Source organism: Erpetoichthys calabaricus, chromosome 14, assembly GCF_900747795.2.
Source record: "Erpetoichthys calabaricus chromosome 14, fErpCal1.3, whole genome shotgun sequence".
Taxonomy (NCBI): Eukaryota; Metazoa; Chordata; class Cladistia; order Polypteriformes; family Polypteridae; genus Erpetoichthys; species Erpetoichthys calabaricus.
Window position 1 is genome coordinate 78,329,646 of NC_041407.2, and position 20,435 is coordinate 78,350,080.

General features: G+C 35.5%; 1 protein-coding gene across 4 annotated transcripts; it reads left to right on the forward strand.

Moving 5' to 3' along the window:
• The first annotated feature begins 3,064 nt into the window (after positions 1-3,064).
• srsf10a (serine and arginine rich splicing factor 10a) lies at positions 3,065-18,285 on the forward strand. Of its 4 annotated transcripts, none has more exons than XM_028820044.2 (6): positions 3,065-3,228; positions 5,284-5,388; positions 11,281-11,384; positions 12,092-12,263; positions 16,822-16,878; positions 17,049-18,285. In XM_028820044.2, exons 1-6 carry the CDS (start codon positions 3,164-3,166, stop codon positions 17,326-17,328), a joined length of 783 nt encoding a protein of 260 aa, XP_028675877.1. In that variant the 5' UTR covers positions 3,065-3,163; the 3' UTR covers positions 17,329-18,285. The 4 variants fall into 4 exon arrangements, with proteins under 4 accessions (XP_028675877.1, XP_028675878.1, XP_051775066.1 ...); XM_028820045.2 differs by having other exon boundaries at positions 17,055-18,285; XM_051919106.1 differs by lacking the exon at positions 5,284-5,388 and adding an exon at positions 10,563-10,905 and having other exon boundaries at positions 11,278-11,384.
• The last annotated feature ends 2,150 nt before the right edge of the window (positions 18,286-20,435 follow it).

The following is a 20,435-nucleotide window of genomic DNA, read 5'->3' on the forward strand; positions in this document are numbered from 1 at the left end:
AGGATTTTTAACAGCAGGGTGACAAAGTCTGTTAACTGTATTAAAAAGAGATCTAGACCGACAAGTACCAAAGTCAATAAGGGTAGAATAGTATTTTGAACGTGCAGCCAATAAGACACTTCTGTATTCCTTCAGGTGTTCAGTGTAAGCCAGGGCGTGAACAGCCAGACCAGTCTTCTTCATGAACCTTTTCAAGTGGGGACCAGTTTGTTTCATGGTACGCAATTCTGCTGTAAACCATGGAGAGGTCTGGGTAGTAGGAACAATCAAGGATTTAATAGGTGCATAATGATCCAAAATTTGTGACAATGTGTAATTATATAGAGACAAAATCTGCATAGGGCAGATTGTGATTTTTACTCATCCATGGGGGGCATGGAAGATATCCCCCACGAATACAGGGGGACATCTGTATACATTTTAATTATATAAATTGACAAGCTTAACATAATAATAAATTTCAATAAAACCAAAGTATAATGACTGTCTTTAAACTTTTACCTATTCCTATTTACTGTATTCTTGCCTAAGCAAATAATCGAATCCAAGTATCCAACAATGCAGGACTTCAGGGAGTTTTTCCTGTGACAGACAAACTACGGTGAACTTTTTTTTAGCATGCCAAGAGCAAATCTCATAGTTATTGGTCAGTAATGGAGAACAATATTTGCCTAGTTTTAACTTAAGCTTTAATGTGAGCCCATTTGGGAGATAGCTACTTGTTAAATTAAATTAGCCTTTAGAAATGTATTCAAGAGCTGTGGTCCTGTTGTCATTTTGATTATTTAATTATAATTTGACATGTCTATGCTAGTTTGAGGATTAATTTTATGATTGTCATTATTATTGTTGCTGTTGTTTATGTTTGGATTACACTGTACTTCTATGTTGTAACACCAGCACCCCATTTCTGACAAGTTAGCTCTCATGAAAACAAAACTAAAATGACAAACAGCTGATGAAAATAAAGAAACACACAGAAGCTGATTGTGATGCATCTTGGGATTTGGAAGACCATGTATAAGTCATCAGAATTTAAAACGAAACATCACTAGTATGTGAAATAATAGAAAACAATATAAGAGGGCAGTTGTATTGAGTCATAAGAGCGTTCATAAGATTTTTTTTAAAAAAGCCACCCCCTAAATTTTGCCACCCCACTTCATCTAAATGGTAAAGTAGGCTCTGATGGGTTTGTGAATAGCAGGATAGATGAATTAGTTCATTTGCAGTAAAGATTAAAACACAAAATGTCACAAAAACATAATACAGATATAATTCCACAGAGTAGTAGCTACAAAATACCCAACTCCAATTTCTACAGTCTGTATGTATTAAACCACCAACAAGGTTTAATCAAGTGAGGTAAAGATACTGAACAAAAGACAGAATGACATGAGACAGAAGAAAAAGCTAAAGTTGCTGTCATCCACTCAATAGCTCAGTAGCACCAGGTAACTAAAGCTTAATAATCGATCAGCACATTGTTTCTGCTTTATGAAGCCTTCCCAGTGGCTTGACTGAAAATAGAAGAGAACCAGTGCACCACCATTTCAGTACTCTCAGTGCTTTAAGCCAGTGTTTCCCATGGACTGCTGCTTCATAGACATATTTTACATGGTGCGTATATTAACCTTGTTACTGCCTAAAGAAAATCTGGCTATAAACTGTCACTGGTCTGCAGAGCTACACCATTAGAAAACCTGAAAGCAATCCACTCTTCAATCTGTTCAAGCTGCTCAAAACCCCAATGGGAACCCTCACTATTTGATAAAACGTTAATCAATTGAGCCACACAAAACTCCACAGAGAACTCCCCCCCCCCCCCCCAAGTCCACAGAGATTCTCAATTTAAAAACAGTTCACTTGTCAAAAAGGCTAAGAATCACTTTAATTTGAACAATCCTTCCTAACTGTAAAATTATAAATTACAAGCATGGAAAACATGATGTTATCTAGATATGAATGAACTACCCTGTGGAGTGACTATTTCACTGACGCTACAATTTACTAGGGTGACCACACTTCCTGTTGACTGGAACAGGCCTGATTTCAGGTTATATGTCTCAATAAATCGCTTAAGAATGTCAAAATGCCCCAGTTTTAACAGGCTTCCCATTTAATATAGTCTTTGCAGTGCCACAAATCTTGCTTTGACAAAATATACATTACCACAATATATTTACAACAGCATGCACAAAGCTTCAAGATAGAACCCCGTTTGATTAACAACTTGTGTTTTAATTAAACAGCATCACAACAAGGAACATAAGCAAACAAAACCAGAGCACTGGCAGTGTGCAATTTTATGTGTTCCATTGTAAAAGTGTGTTTATTTTTTTTTTGTACCCTGATCCCACTCTGGTGATGATGAGATTACAGCAAGCATTATGAGGATGGGCTTTATGCGTGGGCATACATGCTACACAAGTGTCCCAGTTTGGGAATTTAAAAATCTGTTCACACTATTTATAATTTCTATATACTGTATAATTTCACCCTATATTTAATTTTATCAGAGTGCCACAATGAACTGATATCTGTAATGGTCACTCACTGTAATACATGTACAGTTTGCCTTTCACGTCTGTTACTCCCTAACTTATTCCCTAACATTTGTCATAACTTAATAACTTTACAAGTCCCATTTAATGAATATTACTACGACCAGATATACTTAAGAAAAGAAGGAATTAATTACGAAAGTTTTATTTATATATGTTAATTGCCACTTGCAATATTGCGTGTGTGTGTGTGTGTGTGTATGAGTATGAGTGGTTCCTGCCAGTGACTTGAATTCTGCCCCGGCCTGTTTTCAGCATTTTGCCCAGTGGTGGTGGGACAGCCTCTTGCCCACACAAGCCTGAAATGGATCGAGGTTCTGGAACCTACCTACTAAACTCGGTCCATTTTCTAACTTGTTCCGTCTTGCAGTACAAAATTACTTTAATCGATCTCTCAGATCCGAAGTCACATCGCTATCACTAAGCTCAACGTTCTGATGACGTCACGTTGACACACGTCACCTTTCTCCGCGCCCTGCAGACTTTCGAGTCTGCGCCTTGCTCTACTCGCACACCTCCCGCGGATTGTTGCACGGCGGTTGTTTCGGCGCCAGCTTGCACGTAGAACTTGGGACGGTTTTGTGTTCAAAGAAATCATAATGGCCCGCTACCTTCGGCCTCCTAATACCTCACTTTTTATTCGGAATGTTTCTGATGAATCAAGGTACGTGTTGACTGGAAGCGAATATGGAAGGTATTTTTGGGAAATTAATTAAAAAAACGAATAGGTCTCAACGACAATGAAAAAGAATCGCGTGCTGAGGCCTAGTCTTAGATTCGCGGCGTTGCAGGCCTCCTGTGCGAGTTTCTTTTAACACCAGTGTTTTGAACTAGTGATTGGTGTTCTAATTAAAATAGCGAATATATTTGGATATGCGCCATGACTTTTAACTGTCATTTGACACTTCTCATACGTTTGTGGCCTGTGTTTTTGAACGGTTACGTGCGTTACGATCGAATTTTTGTGTAAACAGATTAAGGCACACTGTTTAAAAATGTTTAGGATTAAGGCGATTGAAAACCAGATGCTCTGAATTTATAACGTTATACTGACATTCGTCGAGTAAGCGAATGTAGCCCAGTACTGAATTTTATCCAGGAACTTTTTTATGTGCTTACATTTTGTCGTAAATTTCAGTGTTTTTTTAATGCATTTTATATTTCCGTAGGCCAGTGTATTGAGTGGTGGGTCTGACCGTTTCCCGTCCACGTGTGTTATAATTCCTTTATACGTGGTTATTATGAAGTCCTTGTGTAGTTTTAAATAAAATTAAAATTTCAGTTCGGTATAGGATAAAATTAATCCTTTAAAAAAGGGCAAGCGAAATAATTTATTACATTTTTACAAAGATGTACAGTATTGTTGAGATCGTTAATTTTTATCATGTTCATGTATGCAAACGTGATGCGATTCTGAAGTACGTATTTTAAGTAATATATTAAATCACATTATTTAGTCAACGCAGTTCGTTTAAATAACGGTTTAGTTGTGTTGTGCATCCTTCTTGTAATGGATTCTCCTTGTACCACACTGGCCGATTTTAGCTTGGCTAATAACAGCATACAGTTTACTTTCTCTTCTATTAAAGTAATGGGTCCGTCATAATTTTGAAAACAGTGGTGAACAAATTAATAAACTATTACAAGTTTACTTATAAACTACGATAAAATAAATGAACTACAGTTCACAATGCACTTTACGAATTGACTTTATTAAGTCATGTGGGTTTATTATCATGTCACCCATACACAGTATTGCAGCATGCAGTGGCTCAAAATAACATTTCTTACGACCGCGGTGCAACACATACATAAACAGGACAAGTGCAAGGTGGGTTAAAAAATATTGTAAATAAATAAAGATAAGCAAATAGTAATGATTTGCAATAGATACTAATAAATATACTGTATAATGCCTAATAATAATAAAAAAAAACTAGTAACAAGTGCCACAAATTTATAAATAGACCTCTATGAGCAGATCTGAGTGCATGGTCCAGATAGCCACGGGATAGAAGCAGTTACGGAACCTGACAGGTCTGGTTCGCATGCTACAGTACATTCAGCCAGATGCAAATGGGACAAGGGAACTGCGGAGTGGTCTCAGTGATCTTTTCTGCTGCTAGCATATAATTGAAGTTATGATAATTTAAAACTTAATAAGGACTTTTTAATGAACCTGTTGTATATGTATACATTGCTTCATAGAATCTAAGTAAAGTCACAGAAAATGTACAGAATATATTAATTTGAAATAAGCAGTGCCTGCTTTCCCAAGACGACACAATAATTGCTTTAATATTTATATATCTTTGAATCATCTCATTTGCACCATATGCTTTAAATGGTGAATTATCATTTGGCAAAAAAAGTGCTTTTTATACTTTAATCACATCAAAAATTAGTTTTAGAGCATCTTGACCCGTTCCTTTTTTATATTATGAGCTCACTTTTACTGGTAATGTCATATTGATATGTGTGAATTGTAAATTTTTGCTCCATTTCAAGTCTTTCTTTTTTTTTTTGTTCACTGGGGACATGCTTAGAGAGGGGTTCTTGATACATACTTTGGGTGTGTTTGATCTCTTAATTGTTGTTATTATTGATGAGGTACGTTTTTTTTCTGCTATATCTGTTCAAGCTGGAAATCAATAAATATGTTTCTACGTAGATAATGTAAAATTAAGGTAAATAAAGTTATCATTTTACGATACTTTAGGCCTGAGGATTTACGTCGTGAATTTGGTCGTTATGGACCAATAGTAGATGTCTACATTCCTGTTGACTTCTATACTCGTCGATCAAGAGGATTTGCATACATTCAATATCCTTTCTACTGAAGATTAACTTTGGTAATTATGAGTATGGAAATATTTTTGTAATTAAATGGTCAAGCAAGTACAGATATGCATTTTATTGTGTAAAAATCCTCATTTTTATTCTTTAACAAAAAAAGGTTTAGGCTGTGAAAATTGTTGACATAATCGCTATGGTCTTGAATACATTTTGTTTTGGCTCTTTCTTATATTATTTGAGTGGTTTAACAGTTTCCTTTCAGACAAAAAAAATGTGTTGTTGACATTAATGAAACTAATTCAGTAAAACTGTTAATGAAGGTGTTTGTTATTGAGTGATTTGCCAATAGTAGAGTATTTATTAGTAATGACTCCCTTTTTAGAACTTAGCGTGAGGCTTTAAGTGAATACGGTATAGGTGAGTTTGTGTTGACATGATTTAAAAGAGTGTACATGTCACATTCCATCGGAAAGGGTAAGTTCAGTATTTTTCAAGTCAAAGTTGTTCAGTCGTTACATATATTGATTTGCTACAGAAAATTGTGCCCTAAAGTAAAGTGTTTTTTTTGTTGTTTTTTTTTTTTTTTTTAATAAATTTTTGGGTCCATAGGTAACAGAAGAAGCTTTAACACTTGCCAAATATGTCGAATTTAAACCAGCAAAGGTTTTGATTAAAGAAAACATTCCTTCCATGTTTGTGAGGCACCATTTTGGTTGTGGCTTGTAGCGCTTAGGTTTGATGTGACCGTTCGAATGGGAGACCAGCTAAAAGTGGACTTGTGAGTTTGTAGCACTCATTTTTACATGCTCCTTTCTCACAGTTGAAGAGGAAAATAAAACCTGTTCCAGATTGCCCATTTATTTAATCTAACTGCAGTTCCCAAACACAAGTGAGTGATTTCACTGCAGTTGCAAGTGAAGTGAGCTGAAATGCAGAGTTGTAGAATATTAATAGAAATGTTTTTTTACTTGCAAACTGAATATTGCATAAATGAATAGCTCTTCTGTAGAGAAGAAAGGTAGAGCAGTTGTTACTGGTGCTGCTTCGCAGATCTAGCATCATATGTTTGCATAATTGTGCAGTCTGAAGGTGTATGATATCTGATAACTTTCTTACCTTGAAAAATGGATGTGTTTGGTAAGTTTAAGCCTTTTTTTACATATTTTGGACCCTGCTACAGTTTAACCCCATTGTAAACAGTAAGAACAGACAAAGCATTTTTAAAATTGAGAAAAAAAAATAGAACAGTTTTATGTGGCACATTAATATATACTATGATTATGAACAAGTAACTTTGATTTGAAAAATACAGAACTTATCCTTCAGGTTTTATATAACAGTAATGCATTTAACACATTTATATGAGAGAGAGAGGGTGTTTGGTTGTGTTTGCTAATAGCTCAATGCCCCACCCACCACACGAGGAACCACATGGATTGGAACCTGACTGCATCAGATGACACCTCAGCACCACAATTTTTTTTTTGTGTAATATATATATATATATATATATATATATATGCAGTGGCTGGAGTGGCAATCCTGCTATCAACCCAAGTTCTCCCTGTTATTTGGAGGACTTGCTTGCAAGGCTGGGTGCAGATTAACGTCATACCCAGGACGAAGCAATTGCAGGTTGAGGGCCTTGCTCAATGGCCCAACAAAGTAGAGTCACTTCTGGCATTTGCAGGATCCGAACTGGCCACCTTCTGAATGCTGGTGCAGATCCCTAGCCCTCAGAACTAGGTGCCATTTATAAGGAAGTTTTATATTTCAGTCACTTTGAGCTTTGATGTAATTTGAGAGACTGTATCCTTCTCTCAAAAAATATTTCTAAGTGAATTTTGGACCAAAAAGGTACATCATTTCCTTGTACTTTTTATGTTGCAGTTTGACATCATTTGTTTTTTTCCATTTAGAATATACATTTTTAAGATGTTTGCTTGCGGGACGAGGTTTGTATGAAAGCTAGTGGTGCTTAGTGTTGACTTTTTTTCCCTTATATCTGGTGTAGCCCTTGGTTTTTTGTTTTGTTTTTTTGTTTTTTTTTTGGAAAGTCTAAGAGTTGGCATACCTAATTATTGATGTACACTACTGGTTAACAGTTTTAGAACACTTCAGTTTTTCTTCAAATGTAATCATTTGAAATGCAATTAATGACCTAAAATGGTGAAAAGGTAAGCAGTAAACTGCAAGATGTTTAAATTTAAAGTTTAGGTTGGCAAAGAACATGAAAAAAGGAAATATCAGAATATTACAAATGGGCCTTCATCATGGAACAAAATGATAGATTACAGATGTGCTGCAACAATTAAGCCATACTTAACTCTCTGTCTGCCTTAAAGCAGAGTTGGAACAGACTGTGTTACTACAGTCTCTGAAGTACTAATTGAACAATATTACACCAGTATCCATATTACTAACCGAAGGTTGTAGTAAACCGGATATGGATGCTGGGCGCATCGAGGCGCACTGCAACGAGCCCGCCACAGAGAACAAAAAAAAGGTTGTAAACCGGATATGGACGCTGGGCGCATCAAGGCGCACGCGCACTGCAACGAGCCCGCCACAGAGAAAACAAAAACGAGAGGATTCAGCGCATATGTGAATCACACTACACAGTATGGTATCCCCAGACGTCCAAACTACACAGCATAAACCGGATATGGACGCAGGGCGCATCGAAGCGCACACGCGCTGCAACGAGCCCGCCACAGAGAAAACAAAAACGAGACGATTCAGCGCATATGTGAATCACATTACAGTACTACAGCACGGCATCTCCAGACATCCAAACTAAAAATGCATTTTTGAATTACACATCGAAGCGCACCACCGCACTGCAACGAGCCCGCACGGATAACGCGCTTCTGAAACACCAGAGGCAAAGGAGTCACGGCTCAAGAACGAAACACCTCAACTAACGGAAACCCCAGAGGTCCAGACTACACAGCATATTTAAATCACATTACAGTACGGAATCCCCAAAGGTCACATTACAGTATTAAGAGTTCGGCGTTCATGTGACGTTACAGTTAAGGTTGTAAATACTCCATACCAAGGAAAACTCATTCAAGGACAAGACACCATCTTTACTACAAATGTTGTATATAACGAAGTATTTGATTAAATATCTGTAATCTACCATTGGATTACTTCTTTACTTCCTATGTACTTCATTTACACCTTTACCCTCAACACAGAAACAACACCAGATGGAAAAAAACAATAAACGAACGCTCCGTATTAAACGTAAGTGCGATTATAATTCCTAACAGTAAACAACGTATAGCTAATGGAGTCACGGCTCCAAAAAGAAACAGCTCAACTAACGGAAATACAAACACAACGACTTCTCGCTGACGACACAGCCATAGAAAAACAAATATGTTTAATTAAATTAACTGTCCCAGGACGCACCCACCCTCCATGATATTTCATCCCTCCAAGTATCAGAGGGAACAGACAGTGATTGCCATTCTTGGATTTACGATTCTTTCGAGAATCATGGGCTTGCTGGTTGAACAAATAAACAATGGCAAGTCCTACCACTGTATATACTACTGGTCAAACACCTCAGTGTTTTTATCTTAAATCTTTAATGAAATTAAGGTATAGGGCAAATAATGATTCCTTGACTTTCCTTAACAAATTTTTTATTTGCCATTGTTTAAGTGTTAAAAAAAATTATTTAAATTTTTGATTGATTTAAAGTGGCCACCTTTGGTGATATAACATCCAAAATGTGGTAACCCTTTTGATTCAGAATGCCTGTCACTCTGCAAGTTACCAACTCTGCCTCCGACAGAAGAACCCCAGATCATCACACTTCCCCCTCCATGTTTGACTGTTGGTGACACACACTGAGGAACTATCCTTTCACCAACTCAACGGCATACAAACTCCCTGCATGATGAACCGAAGATTTCAATATTTCATTCATCCATCCATAAGACTTAAGGAATGACTTTCTTATTGCTACTCACCCTGTAAAATCTGCAGCACAATGTCTCCTCTTCACAGTAGAAACTGAGAGTTGCTTTTTTTGACCACTGTTAGGCTGTTCTGCTGTGAGGAGCCTATCACGCAGGCTGGTGAGCCTCAGAAGACAAGATTGGGTGGTGACTTTGTGTCTGCCAGATCTGTCCCTATCAGAGTTTCTTTCGGTTTCCAGTTGCTTTTGGGATTATGAAGAACACCATACTCACTGACAGTTCGATTTTTTTTTTTTTTTTTAGTTATTTCTTTAAGTGAAAGGCAAACACTTCTCTGGGAAATAATGTTCTGTCATTTCATTTGTTAATTGCCATTTTCTTGCCAGTGTTGCTGGAATTCACAACTTTCTAGAGTATAGTAACGGTCAATTCCATCTTTGCTTTAAGACAGACAGACAAGGTTTTTAAGTAATCAGTAGAAGTTGGGACACATGTGCAAATTGCTTTCTTCAGTTTGGAAGGCTTAATTTACTTTAATTGCTGCAGAACATCTATAGGTTGTAGCCTATTAGTTGTTCCCTGAAGAATGCCCATTTGAAATTTTCAGAAATTTCCTTTTTGCTAACCTAAACTTTAAAGTTAAAACTCTGGCAGTTTACTGCCTACCTTTTCACAATTTGAGGTCATTCATTGCATTTCAACTAATTAAATTAGAAGTAAATGCAGGCTTTTGTTTTGTGTAAATTTATTCATTTTAAAAGAAACAAAATATACTACTGGTGTCATGCTTTAGTTTTCCAGTTAGATTATTGCTGGCTTATGCTTGATTTTTACTTGTCAATTTTTGTAGATTTGGAGCATGGTGTAAACATGGCAGTGATCATAAGCATGATTTAATTGTTTGTGGTCTGTCATGTTCGTTTTTTAGTATTGCTCAAATTAACAAGGTCACATTTGTAGGAGTGCTTGGGTAAAACAGGTCAAGATGTACAGCTCACCTGTCAGTATGGAAATAATATAATGCAGAATAAGATTTTATGTTGGCAGAAACAACCTAAGGATTTTGTACCCGATCTTAAGATTGAGTCGACGAGTGTTTAGCTTTGTAGGACTTAATATTTTTTTTTAAATGTCTGATTTTCATTAGGTGGCTGTTACATCTGCAAAAGACATGATTTCACTATGTGTGTGATTTTTTTCAAGGATTCACAAGTAAAGCAACACAAATTCTGTCTCCTAATTTAAGTTTCTTCTGTTGTTGCCCCAGACTATATAAAGCGATACAGTTCTGGAGACCCCACAGAGAAATTAAAGAGCCTTTTAGAGTAGATTCCAAGAATTAACACAAGCAGACAAGCCAAAGACCTCTTAAGGATCAGGCCTCAAGAAAAGAGAAAGGGAAAGTTTGAAAATAAAGAGAATTTAAAGCTTGAAGAGACAAAGAGGAAAATGAAACCAAAATGGGAGCCAAGGCTTCAAATTGTCTGCAAAAGAGAAAAAAAGATTATCAGTCAAGCCACAAACCAAGTTCTTCTGGAAAGCGTTTTAAAGAGTTAAAGGTCAAGATGAAGTTGAAAGTCAAGCATGTTTAAGGTAACAAGCCTAATTTTGTATCCTACAAATACATTGGATTTTTTTCGCACGTTAGTATTTTTTTTTTTTTTAAAGTACATAAACCTTTATTAGTATTCTTGGATTTTTTTAAGTTACATTTTTTTTTCTCCCGAGTATTCTTCATCCATATTTTTGTTCTACCCTCCCCTCTTGAAAACATTAACAAAAAAAAAGGTCACCTCATCTACAAATTTCTTTCATCCTCTTTTCGTATCTTATTTGCTATATTCTTAAACCGGCAAGATTATTTAACTTTATTTTAAATGTAACGTGAATTCTTCCACACATTTTAGATTTAGCTTATATTAGCATTTTTTTATCAAGCTGTTTTCCTTTCAAGATCATGTATAAAAGCCTTAACAGCTCAGCATATTTGAAGATGTTCGGGATGCAGAAGATGCACTTCATAACTTGGACAGGAAGTGGGTCTGTGGTCGTCAAATTGAGATCCAGTTTGCACAAGGTGATAGAAAGAGTAAGTATTGACTTTGGGGAGGTTGATGTGTTTCTGTTGGTTATATTTTGTCACCTGTGTTTGGGGTCACGTGTTCAGTACTGGACCTGACACCAATCCAATTCACAGTATCAGTTTTGAACCAATGCTGGCAAAAATGCTAGTTCGAATATTGTGTTGGTTAAGGAAGGAAAGAATATGAAGTAGGTTATGTGAACATTTTTCTTTGTTTTGGTATATTGATTTTTTGTTTCTATCTAGACATGCAGTTCATTAATTAAATCTACTATTTGCCTGAGTCTTTGTTTTTTATCAGTTGAATAAAAGCATTAGCTTTATAACATGATTTTTTTTTTCTTCTGGTAGGGTATTTATTTAGTTAGTTTGAGCCTGGTATGTTTTACATCATTCCTCTCTATTTAGTATTATCAAATAAATTGAAAAGGTATTTTGTCCTTGTTAATCCATTCTGTGCACTGTTACATTTAAGAGACTAAACAGTGTATAATGTCAGCTGCGTCAGGAAACATTTCTTCAACTTTTAACTAAGAATTTGTATGATGTCTCGGTCAAAAACTGTTTTAACCAAATGAGTCTATCACAACATACCACAGCAGCACTGGGTAAGGTTTACCTGTTTGCGTAGGTTAAAACGTTAAAATTTTATGTGTTGGCTTGTGTGTTACTTCCAATATGAACGGGTATTTTTATTTATTTATTTTTTACAGCTCCTGGTCAAATGAAGTCAAAAGAAAGACGATCACCTCGTAATTTTACTCGCTACAATGACTACGACAGAGATAATAGACGCAGAAGGTCTCGTAGTAGAAGCTATGAACGGAGACGGTCAAGGAGCCACTCTTTAGAAAGGCGACCAAGGAGGTCTGACAATTTCAGAAGGTAATATGTTCTCTTCTTATTCTTTGCTTTTCTACACAGTTTATTATTAGTGTGCCTGAGCGTAGCAATAATACACTGCATATATTTTTCTATACAAACAACTGTAAACCTACTTTTGAAACACCCCCTGCATTTATCTCTTTAGAAATCGATTAACCATTTGAGAATTTATCCTCCCAAAAGACAAATAAAAACAAAAAGCGTTGGACAAAACTTTTAAAACAAACAAACAAAAAAAAAGCAGTAATGCAATCTTACTGTGTTATTAGTGCAACCTTATTGCAAACTAAAGCCTAGGGTTGGATAACATCGTCAAAATGATGGATTTTTCCACATCATTCTATATAGATATTTGTTAATTTCCTGATGTTCAGTGTTAAGTTTGAAAAGTAATTTTGAACTGTGAAGAAGCCAGAAGACTGCTATTATGATAATATACAGCACTATAACTTGTAAGAACTGAACATTAGTAAGTATAAATAAAATAAGTAAAACAAACAAAAACAGTTTTTAAAAGCATTTTGGCAGTTGGTTGAACAGCCAGCAATTATACTGTATAAAAGTAAACCTATTTTAAGTTAATCTCAGTCAACTAAAACAGGAGTTAGTGAACAATTCCAGTGAAAGCAATAAGAGGTACACTATGTAAGACTCATAATGAGATTTATTTTTTCATTTCAAGTTTTTTTTTTGGTTTTGTTTTTTTTTTTTTTTTTGCTAGAAATCCAAGTATCTCGGCTGTCTTTGGATTTGGAATGCACTGTGGCAGGATACAATGTTGTCATATGTACTCAATATGCTATTTGAGTTAAAAACTGGTCAGGCAGTTGCACAGTCACTCTGCTAAAGAATGACTTGCAGATATTCAACTGGGAGTTGATGATACAGTCACAAATAGTTAACATGTGAAATAATAATTTTGGATGATAGTGACATTTATTTCAATATGCAGTAAATAATGTTATACATACTCTTAAGTAGAGAGATGAAAATGCAATGCAAGAGAATTCATAAGATCAGAAGGATTCACCAAGCCTTGCATGCTGTCAGTCCACTCCACAATTATTGGCACTCCTGGTACAAATGAGTAAATAAAGATTATTTAAAAAAAAAAAAATCACCTTTTGGTGAATTACCTTAACTTAGACTGAAAAATGATAGTAATCCCAAAATTTAACTGAAGTAAATTTATTCTGAGAAAAAACAATTCCTCATCAAGAAATAATTCTTTTTAACAAAACCACATGTGTCACAATTGTTGGCACCTTCATGGGATTAATAAAGTTTATTTAATTTAAAGCTTTCTACAATCTCTTTGTCAGTAAAATAGCAATGAGTCTTCTCTTATAACATCTTGTAGAAGTCTGCTATTTTGAAAGCAGTATCCTTTGACAAAACATTGGCAGTAGAATGGGGTCGTACCAAAGAGCTCAGTAACTTTAAACATGGAACTGTATGTGATTTTTCTGTTTCTGCTAGACTTGCCTTAGTTAAAAGTGCTATCATTGTGCAATAACTGTATCGGGGGTGGTGTTGGATCTGTTCTAAAATTTGAAAAACTTGAACCTCAGTACTGGTACCAAGACAGTTCAGAAGCAAATAATGGAGAGCTACCAATACTTAATCCCCCCCCCCCAACCTCCAGTAATTCAGACATTATTAAATCTGTACTGTTGAATTAGTAAATTCCAAAATAATGTAGGAATACTTACATTTAAACAAACCCTTAAAAGCTGTTTTTGTAACAAAAACTTTTAAAATCTGGTTTATCAGAGAATCTCTGTTAGGTTTGTAGCATTTGCTATTGTAAGATTTATATTTACATCATTAGTGTGTTTAAAATAAATATGTTTTTACATTAAGATGATCCACTGTGGTGACCCCTAATGGGAGCAGCCGAAAGAAGAATCCAGTGTTTTAGAACTCTGGTAAAAGAGTCTTTGCTGTGATGTTTTCAAATTGTCTAACATGAATAATCAGACTTTATAGCTTAGCCTGAGTGCAAATCCAGAATTATAAAAGTTACCTGTAAGCAATTAATTATAACTGAGAGACTTCATTACATTCACTGATGTACGTGCCATTCTAACATCTTATATAAGTTTCATTGATGATGTAGTCAAGCCAAATAGCCACTTTATTTATTTTTAATTGTTATGACTGTTGTTGTCACTGCCACTGTGCCCTTGAGTGTAAGTGGAGATGGTTTCAGCCACAACTGTGAACTGTATCCACTAGTTACAAAATGGATGGATGCACAGATGAATATGTGTAGATATGCTCATTGCAATTAATGAACGAATGCAAAGCTTCTGTTCCTTTATATTGGGACTGTGTTAGATAGATACTTTATTAATCCCAAGGGGAAATTCACATACTCCAGCAGCAGCATACTGATAAAGAAAATATTAAAGAGTGATAACAATGCAGGTATACAGACAGACAATAACTTTGAATAATGTTAACGTTTAACCCCCCGTGATTAAACACCCTGTCATTTTATCTGCTTTAATGAATGTGTGACACTACAAACTAAACAGTTAAAACTCCCATCTGAGGCTGAGCACATCTGATTGTGCTCTCAAAGCTGCACAAATCTGTTTAAGTAACTCGTAAAGGGATAAAACTGGCAATAACAAAATCCTGTGTGTGTCTCAGTGTTTGCTTTTGTAGTGGAGAGGAGTGGAACAGGATTCTGGTTGACATGATGATTTCCTAATGGTGCCCCAACTAGTGTTATCCAATTACAGGTGTGCATAAAAGTTTTTAAAATTGCACCATTGTATTCATGCTCGTTATTTGTAGGCGAACCGTGTAGCAGATGTGCAAAGAGCTTCACATCGCATATTGTCCATCTGTCTGTAACATTTTAGCTTAGTTTTTGTCAACGATATTAAAAGCATTTGTCCAATTTTTTTGTCATTAAAAGTACATTTTTATTTAGATTTTGTTCCATTTTTGTCACAGAAAAAATGTCGTTGACAAGTATTTTTCTTCTTAGTTTTTATAAACAAAATTTATCCTGTGCACAAAGCCATTGGTGTAAAGGAACTTGAGAGGCCTGCACAGAGCCCTGGTCTCAATCCCAGCATCAATACCTGACCTCCCTAATGTGTTTTTGGATGAATGTCCACAAACTCTCACAGGCACACTCAAAAATGTTGTGGAAAGACTTCCGAGAGGTGTGAACTGGGGGTTTTGGGGTGGGGATTGTGCCTTATCAGAGGCACTGGTTTTGGAATGGACTGTCCAATAAGCTCCTATAGATGTGATGGTCTTCAAACTTTTGTCCATAATAGTGTGTGTAAACTATCATGCAATAAGCTGCAAGTAAGCAACTTCACTCTTGTGCTTCTATAAAAGAATAAACCTAAAAAGATGTTAATTAAGCAAAATAAAAAGTATGGATTTTGAAAGCATTTTACTGAAATTATGCAGCACTTGATTAGTATTTACATATATTTGCCCCAACTAAAATTTCTAAGGTCTTTTCAACCTGTCCAAATACTTTACTCAGTTTTGGATCAACATTTTACAGTACAATTATCTGCTGTCCTGTAGTGTTGGATCATTGCTAAAATTTTGATTTTGCTATCAAGACCAGTTTTCTGACCTCTTTACTGGTACCAAAGCGGTTCAAAAGCAAGTAATGGATAACTCCAAAACCTTACTCCAGGTTCCCTGGTGTACTACACTACGAACCACTTCTCTCTTGATACCCGTGAATCACTGATTGTGTTAAAGGAGTGGATGGTGGTTCCCCTTGAAGTCCCAGTAGTGTCAAAGTGGGGGAGGGGCTTGTGGGTTCTAGGTCCAGGTCCCACGTGCAGTTTCGATCGGATCGTGTCAAAGCCTATGGTTTTGTGAAGTTAATAAAACAAACTTTATTACACATCTACACTAGCAAAGGTCAGGAGTATGGAGCGGAAAGCTGATGTTCACTTTCACTACCAAATATCCTGAACTGCTGGTACAAACAAGTTTTACATTTTTTTTGGTACTTTTCCTTTTCTGGTGTACTGCATAATCCTGAAAAATTTACCCAGCACACAATTATTTTTATCAAGGAGTTGAAAGTGTTTGATAATTATCATAGCACCCAGGTCTAGTAGAACTTAAAATGACCTGTGTGATTTAAATTTTACATATAAATATAGTGCTCAAGTAAACTATCTGAGCATCAATGGAAGAATTTAACAGGTGAATTGTACAGGATTTCCATGAGTAACTGTTCATTTGACAAAAGGCTGACTTTCAAATGTGCAACACAGTATTGGACAAGGGCACTTAAGATTATTTCTATTACAACAGACCTTCATAACCAAAGCAGAAGAACCCATCTTTTAATCCTGTAACTAAAATAAAGTAAATAGAACAAATTGTGTAGCTTTATGGTATGTTGTGTCCAAACGTTTATCAAAAAGAACTTTTACACTTTGTTCTTTTTGATTTGTCTGTTTATCATGTAATTACTTGTACAGTAAAACAATATTACAGCTACTTGCTCATGTTAAACACCTGTAGATGTAACTTTAATATATTAATCATTGCTTTTCAGATCACGCAGTAGGTCCTATGGGAAGCGCAGGCGAAGCAGGAGTCATGAAAATGAAAGGTGACACTATCACTTGTATAAAATTGTAATGACACTTTTCTTGGGGGTGGGTAGTCAGTTCCACAGATTGTAAAGTTTGCAGTATTCTTTTCCATTTGAAATACATTTTAAAATTTGTTTGGTATAGCTGCAGGTTTTTTATGATTCTTTATGGCATTTTCTTCTTCCAGGTACAGGCGTCGCAATCCATCATTCAGCAAATCAAAGTCTAGGTCTAAATCTAATTCTCGATCTAGATCAAAACCCAACAAGGATTCCAAAGCCAGGTCAAGGTCCAAGTCTGTGTCACCACCTATGGAGGATTTCCGTGTATCATCAAAATCACGATCACGGTCTAAATCTCTCAAAGGTTCCAGAATGCGGTCTCCATCAGGATCACGGTCGAGATCTCAGTCAAGATCTCGTTCCAGGTCAAGGTCATGGGCTGGGCGTAAATCGGGTGGTCATTAGCTATGTCTTCTGTGTATTGTCAGGTGCATGAGTGTTTTTGTTTTTCATTTTCCATGAAACAGCCTTGAGGTGGGGCATTTAAATGTTTGTGATTTTATTTCCTTTTTTTTTTTTTTTAATCAATGTTAAATTCTTGCCATATGCTGGTGAAGTATTAAACTAACATTTATATTTTGAGACTTCTCTTGTGCTTTGTCTTCAGATATCCAGTACCAATGTAAAATAGTACGTTTACAAACAAGGTTCAGTATTTTGGGTTTGTTAAATTTATATTATCCTTGTCTTGTAGCTTGAGTATCAGTCCTATTTGCTTTGCTGTTAATCACCTGAGCAATTTTGTGCGTTTTTTAATTCCTCATAAAAACTATAAACAGGTGTCTTCCAGTGAAATATACAGACAACATTTGTGGTCACAAGTTTATGAATTTTTTTTTTCCTCTTTTTTTACTTTGATATTTTGTAAATAGATCTGGAGTGGTGGTACATTGTTTTCTTTATTTTAATAAATTTGTATGCTTTTCTTTAAATAAAACGTGTAGCAGACAGTTACTACTTTCTCCTTTGTAAACTTGCACAGCAGAGGTCACTAAGGAAATTATGTATTTTTAAAAATGTAAAAAGTTTTGATAACTTGCATTAAATGGAAAGCATGCCACCCTTTTAAAACTAATAACAAACGGTTGGTAATGCATTCTGTTAAAGTGTATATATATATATATATATAACTGGTACGTTTTTATTTTTACACTCTTAGTAACCGATTCCTTGCTGTGAGTTCAAGTGTGTTGTGTTTTTTGTGTCTTGATGTGCAAGTGCTTCACATTGGTAGGTTCTGTGTCAGTGCAGTCTTTCATTAGAAAGGCATTTTTCAAATGGGCACGGTCTTCATTGAAAGACTCAAGTATCTTAAGTAGTTAACTTGCCCAGTTGTACCTATTTTGAGAAAGTTTCATATAAGTAGTATTCAGTATGATTTTGGGTAACTTTTGATAAATGTTAAGATCATTTGAATCTTTGACTACCAAAGACTGAAATTAAATTTGCTTAGAGATGATCTTAAAGTTGTCTGTTGTCTTGATACAGGTCTTTTTTTTAAGCATGTAAATAAAGTACTAGTGGTTACTACTTTTTTGGTGTTTTATTTCATGGACATTAGGGAGACAAATAGTTAATTTAAATTATCTTGAAGTTGATTATTCTACAGAATGCAGTCTAGAATGTGTCGTATGACTCATATGAATCTTAACATTTTTAACAATCATACAAGTTGCTGCCACTTCAGACTGCACTTGTTGAAAGACTTATAATTGGGTGCTCACGTTCATTTAGGATTAGTAGGTTAAATACTGAGGCCCTATTTTTACTTAAACACTGAGTTTAGTAGCTTTGCTACAGCATTATAATAAATATGAAGCAACAGATTGTCAAACTAATTTGACTTGGATCCAGTGTACTCAACATTGATTTTACCAAAACTGTTGATTAAATATAAAAAAATGCATGTAAATTACTGGAATAAAACCAAATATTTGAAGAGTTTTTTTTGCTAAGCATTTCTAGAAAGGTATTTTATAAAAAGCACAAACTGGTATACCTTTTCAATGTTTTAGATAAGTTGGCACACAAAATTTTAAATTAAACTGTGGAGAAAGACTTCTAAGAAACAATCCAATAAAACTGCCTCAAGCAGAGTTACACAAGTAAGCCACTGAGCAGGTTTTGGAAGTTAGTTCTAATCCCTTTTACATACAAGGCAGGTATCAGATTATTCAAATGTAAGGCGTTAGCAAGAAAAATACAGCAACCAAGTCAAACAAGTGTTGTCTTTGCTCTTCTAAATTTAAGTTGTTAGAAGCAACTGTGAAAGAGAATGTAGATATTGTAAGATATAAACTTCCCATTGCTTTTGGTGATCTCTTCAGATGCCTGAAACATTTTGGATGAAAAGGTTTTCATCATAGGTTGGGAGCATGCAATACACTTAATGAACCACCCAGGTTGGGACCCGAGAGAGGTTAATTAACCTATTTTATGCAGCAGTTATGACTAATAAATAATTCCCAATTTCTGTAGCATTGACATGCACTTGCTAAAGTCTTCCCCGTCATCTGTAATAACTTGGACACCTTTCCTGTTGATTCCTTGGATCATAATGTAATAAACAGCATGATGGCCTGTTCACTTTGAACAATCTCAGGTTTGTGACGGAGAAACAGAGGCTGACTGCAATCAGTTAAATTATTAGGAAGTATAGAAGCAACATAATCGATGTTTACTCATGGTTATATCCTGTCATTCTCTCAGACCCAAAAGTAGTGAAGTAAACAATGAACAGCATGATAAAATATTCTGAGTGTGAGTAGAGTTTTTGGAATGCACTCAATTTACAAACATATTTCAATTGCTACCCTCAAAAAACAGACATGAAATGTTTTAACTTATTGATTCATTTACCTGAATTATATCTATATACAGACATATTGATGAATCACACATGTGGACATAACTGACGTCTTGCACGCTTATCGAGCGTTGTTCTGGTATTCATACATTGTGCTTCCACTTTCCTGGAATTCTCTATCTGGATTACAGAGAAAATGCTATATGATTAACCTACACCATTTACTTTAACACAATGGTTTCCACTGTATTACAGATGTGTCCTACCACCAAGTGTCCTCTACATACCTAATAGTTAAATTATTTGTGTGCAATCCAGCACAGCTTAAACAGATTTCTGATTAGCTAAACAAAAATATATTGAAAGTGAACTAAGCACAGGGACTGGATCTGTTACGGACTTGCTTAGTTATGACCATCATTATCCCCAGCCATAGAGCTTATCTGGAGGACAACAGGTCAACCAGACAGCAACAAGTATATTTTTAAGACTAGAGCAGAGACCTTTTACTAACCGTTTTGTATAATTTCCAAAGCTTACAGACTTGCAATAGATAATTACCATCTCTAGACAGTAACAAAGTTTTCATTATTTCTCCCCAAATCACAAGCAGTCCAATTTTTTTTTTCCTAGCATCCCTCCATGGTGAATGACCGGAGACTGGAATGTGGTTGTTCTGTCAATAACTACGGCATTTAACCTGCAA

Coding starts and splice junctions, on each gene's coding strand:
- srsf10a (XM_028820044.2), top strand. CDS start 3,164: ATGGCCCGCTACCTTCGGCCTCCTAATACCTCACTTTTTATTCGGAAT. Junction 12,264..16,821: donor AGGTCTGACAATTTCAGAAG/GTAATATGTTCT, acceptor ATTGCTTTTCAG/ATCACGCAGTAGGTCCTATG. Junction 16,879..17,048: donor AGGAGTCATGAAAATGAAAG/GTGACACTATCA, acceptor TTCTTCTTCCAG/GTACAGGCGTCGCAATCCAT.